The sequence below is a fragment of the Pieris rapae genome, chromosome 14 (assembly GCF_905147795.1).
Source record: "Pieris rapae chromosome 14, ilPieRapa1.1, whole genome shotgun sequence".
Lineage (NCBI taxonomy): Eukaryota > Metazoa > Arthropoda > Insecta > Lepidoptera > Pieridae > Pieris > Pieris rapae.
In genome coordinates, this window is record NC_059522.1 from 1,363,230 (window position 1) to 1,373,133 (window position 9,904).

At 33.3% G+C, this 9,904-nt stretch overlaps 2 protein-coding genes across 2 annotated transcripts; one reads left to right on the forward strand and one right to left on the reverse strand.

Annotated features, from left to right (window-relative positions):
* Window positions 1-1,940: 1,940 nt before the first annotated feature.
* LOC111000276 (vacuolar protein sorting-associated protein 29) lies at window positions 1,941-4,431 on the reverse strand. Its single transcript, XM_022269662.2, has 4 exons — window positions 4,245-4,431; window positions 3,944-4,135; window positions 3,540-3,775; window positions 1,941-2,925 (listed from the first exon to the last, which is right to left on the reverse strand). The coding sequence occupies exons 1-4, from the start codon at window positions 4,245-4,247 to the stop codon at window positions 2,808-2,810; spliced, it is 549 nt and encodes a 182-aa protein (XP_022125354.1). The 5' UTR covers window positions 4,248-4,431; the 3' UTR covers window positions 1,941-2,807.
* A 621-nt stretch (window positions 4,432-5,052) lies between these two features.
* LOC111000279 (egalitarian protein homolog) lies at window positions 5,053-9,011 on the forward strand. The gene has a single exon (XM_022269666.2). It carries the CDS (start codon window positions 5,163-5,165, stop codon window positions 7,704-7,706), a length of 2,544 nt encoding a protein of 847 aa, XP_022125358.2. The 5' UTR covers window positions 5,053-5,162; the 3' UTR covers window positions 7,707-9,011.
* The last annotated feature ends 893 nt before the right edge of the window (window positions 9,012-9,904 follow it).

Below are 9,904 nucleotides of genomic sequence, written 5' to 3' on the forward strand. Positions count from 1 at the left end.
AGGAATCTAGAAATTATTGTTAAAATACAATTCCTAAAACAAAAGAATAAAGCTCATTTTTAAATACATCTTACGATGCACCGGCCGCGACCATTTGTCGTATTTTAACTGGTTTACGTCTTATAAACAGAACTAAGTCTAAAAATAATGTGTATATGGATTCTTTTTAAACAAATGAACAACAATTCCAGGCTAATTTTGATAGAACTGTGTTTAGTGATTACTATTTGGTATCATCTATTCTGTCACGTAGACATTGTATTTGTTAGCAAATTAGAGTATTAATATAGGTTATATCATTTATAGTCACAATTTACTAATCATTGATTCTGAACTTGTTTTGGCGTATTTATTAATTAGTTAACGTGTTAGAATGCACGTAGACAATTTTTTGTTTACGAAAAGTTTAATTTTTTGTTTACGACTAATGGCGCTACGCATTTCGATACAATAACGCACTTTAAAACCAGTCTGAGCATTGTTTCGCTTTGTTTACCTGTCTTTAGTACCTACCTGCTTCCAGCTTTGATACCTAATAACTAACATTATATATTAGAAGATACGCGTTATTGTCAATGTATATTACTTTTTGACGTTCATAAGTGTACATTATGTTACCTACATAAATAAATTATTAAGACGTCAATGTATTTTCACACACATTTTTTAAACCGAAATCACCCTTTTTATAAAACATAGAGCAAACTGGCAGGAGGCAGTAGCCCATTAACTTAAGTAATACCTCCGCCCATGAACAAGAGTTCATGACATATTAAGTATATGAATACTGCCAGAACCATCGCAAAAATCGCCTTATAGGAATAAGAACACTCATCTTTAATCCCTAACCGAATAGTTTCGAGAATACTTTTTTGGGCAGCTGGTTCCACCTTAGACTCAATTGCCTCTCACTTATGCGTATATTAAACGAGGTAGCTCCCAGCGAAAATCGACGAAAAGATGGCCGTTTTTATTGTTTTCCATTATTTTAGAGAACAAGGATTGGGCGATAGATAGGCTCTTTCTCTGCCTTTTAGTAAATTTAAGAAATGTATTGAATAAAAGCTGTGTAAAAAGGCTTACTATAAAGTTAGCGATTATCTAGTATATAAAAGGGCCTGAGACTAATGCAGGGCAGGCTACTTCTAATTTATTTGCTATATTTGTTTTAAAATATATGTTGATGATTTGCATTTTTAAAACGAGTACCGAGAGTTTTTAGCGCCGGCTTTTTCTCTCGGCTTACACAGTCTGTCTTCTTTACCGATGAGTGGGATGCCTACAGGTTCAAATTTAATGACGTGGAATAAGTGATACCTGTCTATCTTATGTTCCATAATAAACGTATTTTTATTTTAGTTGGACGGATCAGAGCGATTGCCTTTTAAGGGCTGAATAATTGTATTGCAGTGGAAGTACGCAACAGAAGGCTATTTAGCCGGCTTCGGGAATCGCACGAAACGCAATACAACAGGATGAACCTAATGTACACCGGTTTTCTGTGAGACAGTGTTTCTGCCCCAGTCGTGCCAGTCCATTTAGCAGAAGCCCGAAGGCACTCACACAAGGAAGGGGGTGACTGATTGGGCAATGGGGTCGCCCCGACGGCAAAAAAATCAGCTCTAGTTGCATAATTAAAAAATGAAATAAAACCCACTAAATAAATAAACATATTTATTCATATGGAATATAAAAAGTATTTAGAAATCATTTATAAAACGGACATCTCATGCAGACGATCGTACCTTTGCTGGCGATAAACATATAATTTGTAAAATCACTTTGGTATTTATTTCATGTTTAGTAAAAAAATGCCTGAATTTTGAATGAATTTCATATTAGGTCCTTCGTTTAGTGATACAGGGCGTACCTGAGATCCAATTCCTGGCGAAACTTTTTTTTTATGGAACGGCGCAAACCGGCAGGAGGCTCACCTCATGTTAAGTCATACCGCCGCCTATGGACACTCTCGATGCTAGAGGGCTTGCGAGTGCGTTGCCGGGCTTTTAAAGATTCTTCTCTTGTTGAAGGACCCTAAGTCGAATTGGTTCGGAAATATTTCAGTGGGCAGCTGGTTCATTAAAAGGTGTCATAAAAATTCTTGGGTTGGAATAGAATCTCGAGTGAATGAATATACATTCATTATATAATAATAAAAATTGATTTAAAGTAATAATACGATTTTTTCAATTATTATGACACAAAACAAGAATACAGTATGGTATAAAATAATTTTCAAATACAATATGTACACAAAGCCTAGATGCAATGACTGAATACTAAAATTACAAAAACAGACAGATTCTACACATCTCAAACAATTGAATGCCCTAATAATTAAATTAAATTTCTAAGTGCCTTTTAAAATGCAGAAGACTGAGAATTTATTTTTAAATACAGTTCATGTTATTTTTAATACAGTTATGTTAATGTAAGATGGCATGGCCATAATAGACATTGTTCCAATTAAAGTGCACTTTTGCCCACACTTCACTCTAGCCACCTTACACTACACTTATTATATAATAAAGAACTTTAATCATACAGCTGCATTTAACTTTATTGCCATGATGGTAACCTGTCTAAACTCTGTCATATGAACAAGTCTGACCTAAAATAAATATAATAATTCATATTTCAGTAAATAATATATGATTTCATTTGATTAGAGATTTCCATTTCTTACAGCTTACTATAATTTACATTTAGCAAATGCCATGCCAAAACCATTTAATACCTAAAATAAAATGTATAGTTTTCATGTAATATCTACCTCATAATAATTCTTAAGATTACAATATAACTGTTTAAGCTTTCTTATATTCAATTCTTTCTACTTTCACTTCGTCACCGAGCAGTTTATACACATATGTCACAACAGTTGAGCTAGTGATGTCCATTAACACAAATGATGGTGTGGCATTTCTGAAATAAAAATTGTTCATTTATTGCTGTACGCAAAATATTAACAGACCATTCCAGCGTACAGACACTCCAATTAAGTGTTTTGCAGACACTTGTTCCAGGAATAATCTAAACTACAATATTTATTATAAGTAAAAAGAAACAAAATATATTGCTATAAAAAATTAAAATACAAAAAAACAATAATTATAATAATAAACTAGGCCTTCAGTTAGTGATTTGCATGTCTTTTTGTGTGCTGTGTGCATATATTGTGTGTGGTGTTTTGATTTTAAACTGAATTATTTCTAGACATTACTTCTATAAAACAAGATGAGACTGTAGGCATAACGAAAAGTGCAACCACCACACACAAGAGTTTTATATATAAAGATATCATTCTAGTTTCAGACAATCAAAATCACAAATTATGGACATTAGCTTTTTATTTAAAGAACAGATCATATTATAACAACTACATACCAAACAGTAGTATGCTATGTATATGCTAATAAGTAATAAATCTATTAAAACTTCATTGAAGGCATTCTTAGTCATAAAAATAGCACATTTCACCAGTATATTGTAATAATGATAACATTGTTAACAGTTTGACTGTATTAAAATTTGTTTACCTGAACATAGGATTGTATGCACCAGTTGCTGATCCAGGGTTTATATAAAACTTGTTTTCATGTTCATAAGCCTCAAATCTGTGGGTATGCCCGGAGATTAATATATCTACATCTAGCTGACGCTGTATTAGAGCTAAAGATTCTTCATCTCCCCATGGCACAACTTGATGACCATGAATAAGACCAATTCTGAACTGACCAACTGTTATAACTTTTTGCTCTGGATATGTGGTGTTCTGGAATAGTATAAGGATTATCAGAAAGTTACATTGCCTAATAGCAAATAAATTATAAACAGGTCATCAAAAAGTAGCCTGTATAATAAACATGCAGCCAATTTTCAAAAGGTTCTAAACTAATCTGATGTTATAAGCTAAAGGCCACAAAATATTTATAACACTTACCTCATCAAAATCACCTCTAACAACATGTACATCACTGGCAAGTGTTTTCAAATAGTCATATGATTCTTTTGTACATAGATTACCAGTACAGAGAATATGTTGTATACGACCAGGCAACAACAGTTTCTTAAATTTGGCAGGTAAGCTACTGCAACGATGCGGAATGTGCAAATCACCAAGGACTAATACCAACTGAAATTAAGAAAGATTTCTTTCGGAGCTTTCGGAACTGATTTAATTAAACTAAGCTTCAACAAGATAAGCGACAAACTTATTTACGGATTAATACTTAATAGCTTACCATAATGTATAATTAATTGCTCTAGAGACTGTATGTAATACGTTCACAATCTCTGTTGTAATGTAATGTAATGCCCACTAAAATATAAAATAATTCTCAATAATTAAAATGGACCATGAGATAACTAGAAAAACTCCCACAAAAGTTATTTAATTATTTTGGTTTCCGGCTTCTGTCAAATGTCCACTTATCAATCCGTTATCCGACTTGTCTAAATTCTGACAGTTGACAAACTAAAAAAAGGAAAACATTTTCGTAATGAACGTATTTTGCACGAGTTTTAGTGTTTTGACTTTTGCCTTTTCATATCGCAATAATAACGATTTTCATACATTGATATGAACAACATTGTCCTAACGATGCTTGCACCTAGCTGTGAATCATTTATATCTTTTTTTGCAATAGTGCATAATGTTCACTGATTTAAACTTTTAAGTAACTACAGTTACTACTACTAACTAACTTTTAACTACTGAATAAATAGAAAACATTACACGGGGCAAAACTTTACAATAACAGCATACTTAGTTCCTCAAGTTACATGTACAATAAAAATGAAAGGCAATGGTCTTCCTGATTGTCGCTCCTCCTTCAGGATTCAGTAATAAAATGCTTCACCTGTTTTGTTGTGAATATTAAATTGGCCAAGCTGATTTCAGTATATTTTGCTCTTTGAAAGATTTTGAGATTTAAATATAAATGTAATTCATCTGTTTTGGATGAATAGAAAATATTGAACTATCTGTGCTGAGTTTTATAACTTTTTCAGTAGTCTATGCGATATATTTTGCTCATCTTTAATCTCACGTCACTTCTTTCTTTACTCTCTGATTTAGAAATAATTTCATGGTGTTGTGGGTGACACATATACGAAGAAATTTTTAGTGTAAGAAGCACATTGGCACCAACTGTTGGGAAATGGAATCAATGGAATATGAGCTCGCTAGAAACCTCACTCTATTATTCTTCGTGGAGCGCCTGCTCGATAAAGGCGAGCCGAGAACGTTGCACGATCTTTCCTGTCAGTTTGGTGCCAAGGGATTCACAAAAGAGATGCGCCAGATCGCTGGTGGGTCACAGTCGGGTCTAAAGAAATTCCTCACCCAATACCCAGCGTTGTTCAGCATAGACGGGGACTATGTTGATATCAACACGTTTCAGAGGTGCCCCACCGGTGCTGGTGCCTCCTCTAACAACGACTACATCGAGGAAGCTAAAGAATACTTTGCGGGCAAAATGGTGCAGTATGGCGAAGGAACCGAGGTGCCAATTAAAAGTCTTCTGGGACACAGGAGCCAGGCCTCACCACAGGTACGACACATCTCCGGCCAACGCATTAAAGAGTTCAAAGAATTCCTTATGAAGCACCCCGACATATTTCACATAATTGATGATAATGTTGTTCTAGTCAGTGATAATCATAGGAGAGAAAATGCACATAGTAACAATGAACAATTTCACAATTTACCCGTTGCTAATATAAACACAGATACAGCACAACAATTGTTAGACTATGTTGCTCAATGTATTGAGGCTAAGGGGCCTGTTATGGTGGATCAGCTATTTCATTTGATTGTGTCAAGATTTCCTCAAGAGTACTGGTATCAAATGTTTAAAACTCCAGCTGATTTGACTGCTTTCTTGAAATTATTCTCTGATAGTTTTCATGTACAATCAAATCTTGTCACATTAATAAGCCAACCAAAAATACCTGTTATGTATCTTAATGCAAAACCAAAAGTCAAGACTGAAACACCAAAGCCTGTTGAGGAAAAAGAACAACCACCCTCTCCACTTCCTCCAATTGTAGCTAGCCCTACACCGTCAGATGGTAAAAGAAGTCCTGCTAATAGAATACTCAGTCCTGTGGAATCTCCCCGAGTTACCCAAGCAAATATTGCTAATCAAACACTAAAGCAAAGGATAAATTCAATTGTTATTAAAAATCTAGCTGAGAATATGGTCAGAGACAGGGTGAATAATCATTTAAATTCTCGGTGCTCAGAAGACTTAAATGGGGTTAATGTGCGAAATAATTTAGTGGGAGAAGCATGGAGACAAAAGGTGCTACAAAGTACAACTGTTATAGCAAGTGCTCGAGAAAGTGCTACATTAATAGATAGTATTATGAATGCAAAATGTACCGGAAAAAGTATAGTCTCATTTGATTGTGAAGGAATAAATTTGGGCCTTAAAGGTGTTTTGACATTATGTCAAATTGCTACTATGAATGGAGAAGTATACATTTTAGATATTTTGGCTTGTCCGAATATTGTCATAGAAGGTAAAATAAAGGACTTGTTAGAAAGTGAAAATGTTATTAAAATTATACACGATTGTAGGAATGACTCTGTTAATTTGCACAATCAGTTTGAAATTACTTTGAAGAATGTGTTTGATACACAAGCAGGTCATGCAGTGCTTCAGTTACAGCAGCAAAATGTACCCGTCTACAAAGTCAAAAATTTGAGTCTCAATGCTCTTTGTGAGTTATATAATGCACCAATGAATCCAATGAAGGAGCAATTAAAAAATGTCTACAGAAGAGACCAAAGATATTGGGCTAGGAGACCATTAACAAAAGACATGATTATCTATGCCGCCTCTGATGTTTTGTCTTTAGTAAATCCTGCTATTTACACCTTTATGTCAAACAATATTAAATCTGAAAATCAACCGTTATTCGAGGAGTTAAGCAATGAGCAAGTATTTATGCACATTAAGCCAACAGAGGTGAAATTACGCAAAAGGCAAAGAAAAATAAACACAGAAGTTGCAGAGCTTAAACAAAAGTTAACTGAGACTACAAAGAATATTGTGCTCAGCAACAGAGAAATCAGATTATTGAGGTATTTAGAGTTAACAGAAGAAGAGAAAGAAAAGCTTAAGGGTTGTCACAAGATATCAAAAAAGCTGGAGAAACTAGAGGCTATTGGACAAGAAAAGGACAGTGATTCGGATGATGATGATAAAGAAAATGAAATGCAGAGCTTAGAATCCAACCCTTCTGACTCAATGTCGTCTCCACACTCACAACCTCCTAGCCTCACAGAATCTATGCAATTGATGGATGAAATATTGTCAGATGTAAATATGGACAAAGTAGAAAAAATTAACCGTTTAGAGGCAATTTTATCAGCAGTTGCACCCTTAAGCGGTGAGTTGGAAGATAAATTTTCTCAAACAATGGAACAGACACTGCCTCTGCTCAAGAATAAGGATTGGTCAAATTTGAGCCAAATTTTAAATTTAGGAGACCAAGGAAAGAATTGTTGCTGCAAGTGTCATGACTCTACTGACAATAAAATTGAAGAGATCAAGAAGGCAGAAGTAGGATCCCAGACCCTGAGCACAGGTGATATTGTGATCACCAGAATTCATTTTAGAGAAGAGGACAAATTGAACGAAAGGACAATAGACGCCACGCCCTTCAGTAAGAGGGTAGGTATCAACATGTCTTGATCTTCTCGCAAACCAAACTTCCATTTTCTGAGTGCCACTATTAATTTCGATACTCCCTGTTTGTGATCAATTCAGTTTATACGTAGTTTTAGTTATTGCCGTTATATCGGAAGTTTTTACATTAGTTTAACGGGCATACGGTGTATTTGTTCAAGATTGAATAAATTAAGCATTGATGAGAGTATGGTCGCCTACGCCGTGTTCATTTGAGCGAGGACGTGCGTGTATACTCGAATAAATGCAATGGTTACGCGTATAATACGGCTACTTAATTCCTTCGTTTGGAATTATCAGTATCTGCTGTTGTTTCTAGTACAGTTAATATTTATGTTATTGCCTAGTTAGCAATTCGAACTTGTATGTGATAGACTTTAGCCTTGGATTTTTCTCGATCTGTGTTGACTTGTAAATAAGATAACCGAGATATATTTTAGTCTAATCTTGGTAAATTCCTAATGGTCAATCATTTTGTTTTGGTGCATTGTTTTTATCACTACGATTCACTATATAGCTACTGAATAAAATGGCAATAATAGTTAAGTATAAAATAAGGTTTTGTTCAAATATTTAACTAAATAATATTAGATATAGATGTTAGTTTTAAGAAATACTGAAAATGTAGTTGTGGTGCTTGGATAACGAAAGTTGATCGTTGAAACGTTTTATACACTAGATATTTGGAATATTTGAAGGGAGTTTTTCAAGGAATATCTAATTTTGTGCCTTTATATCATATCCAAGGATTTACATACTTTATTAAAATGGTAGCTAAATCAATCTAGGTTATTAATTTGTAAAACAGTTTGGTCGCAGATTTGGACAATCTGTGTTTGTTAATAAAATACCCGCCTTCCACGGTTTATGGAACCCAAAAGTATTTAATTCAAATTTGTATTGAACTTAGTACTAAGCATGTTAAATTCTGTCGAATAGTTTATTTTTGTGTTACACAAAGTAAAAATTAGTGATTATATTACGCTTTACTGACTAGTTTGCTTGTATTTATTAACCTTAATAGGTTGACACATCAGTATTCTGATTTGTATTTCCATTTTATATTAATCATGCAGTATTTATAATTAGCAAGTTTATAAGTCTCACTGTTTTGGCAACATAGCAATCCTATTTTTGTGCCTTAGTTTTCACTTTAGTAGAATCGTCAAAATTTAAAAGTGCCACTTGATTTTATTATAAGTAGCATTTGTTTTAGTCAAATTAAGGTTCTTACCTATTAAATTGCTAACTTATAGAAGTTTATTTAACGCGTTTATGTTAATGTAATTAAATAAAGTTTTTTTAAAAGATTATAATATTTTCATTTCTACCTGACATATTTTTTTCCAACTTCGTAGTAAATTACATTTAGCACGGCAAGAAGCAAGGACATAGGGTTTTTAAATTTAAAAATTGTAATGGGCTTACTAAGAAAATGTTCAAGGTTTGAATTAAGATCTGGAGCATACTATTGTTATTTATTGGCTTATAGTTTAAAATTTGGATCCCATGTATTATAAGAAGAGTTATAGATAGTTTATCGTTAATAGTGTATGTAGACCGAGTACTGGCGACAGGATTGTAATTGAGGATTAAATACGTAATTTATTAATTCGAGCATCAACGTTGGTACCTACAGTATAGTAAATATAGAACATGTAAAGTCACGGTCGGTTACTATGTATAGGGAAGCCAATTTTGTGTATGATATTGCGGTGTTCAGTGAGACGTTTTAGCACTTGTGAGGTTTCTTATAGTCTTAATTAGAATAAAAAGCTTACAATATAATGTAATTTTAATTATCCATTTATTAGCTGCCTCATTGATATTCGTTGCTTACGTTAAATCTAATGTAATTTTGATGGATTTAGGTAAATTACTAGAAGCTTTTGTACATACCAAAGAAGTAGGTAGTTTTTTTTTGAAATTGTGTCACTATCTATAGATGGTAAATGTGGCATATAAAATTTATTATAATCTTAATAAAGAAAATTCTTCTCCAACTTTTTTTTGTGAGGAAGACAAAAATAAAAGCGTGAAATATAAATTATAAGGTTACATTTTTTAGACATTGTTAATTGTGACGAATAAATGTATTTTTTCATCTTGTAAACGTATATATAGAACATTGTTTTATAAATATTTTTTATTTTATGCATAACATACATATATTATAATCTAACAGGAAATGCAACACTGTGAAA

What these genes read in the sequence shown, in the direction of transcription:
- LOC111000276 (XM_022269662.2), bottom strand. An exon ending in TTAGAGGTGATTTTGATGAG is followed by an intron (nt 3,776 to 3,943) that starts GTAAGTGTTATA and finishes ATACTATTCCAG; the next exon opens with AACACCACATATCCAGAGCA. An exon ending in GCATACAATCCTATGTTCAG is followed by an intron (nt 2,926 to 3,539) that starts GTAAACAAATTT and finishes TTTTTATTTCAG; the next exon opens with AAATGCCACACCATCATTTG.
- LOC111000279 (XM_022269666.2), top strand. Translation starts at nt 5,163, where the DNA reads ATGGAATCAATGGAATATGAGCTCGCTAGAAACCTCACTCTATTATTC.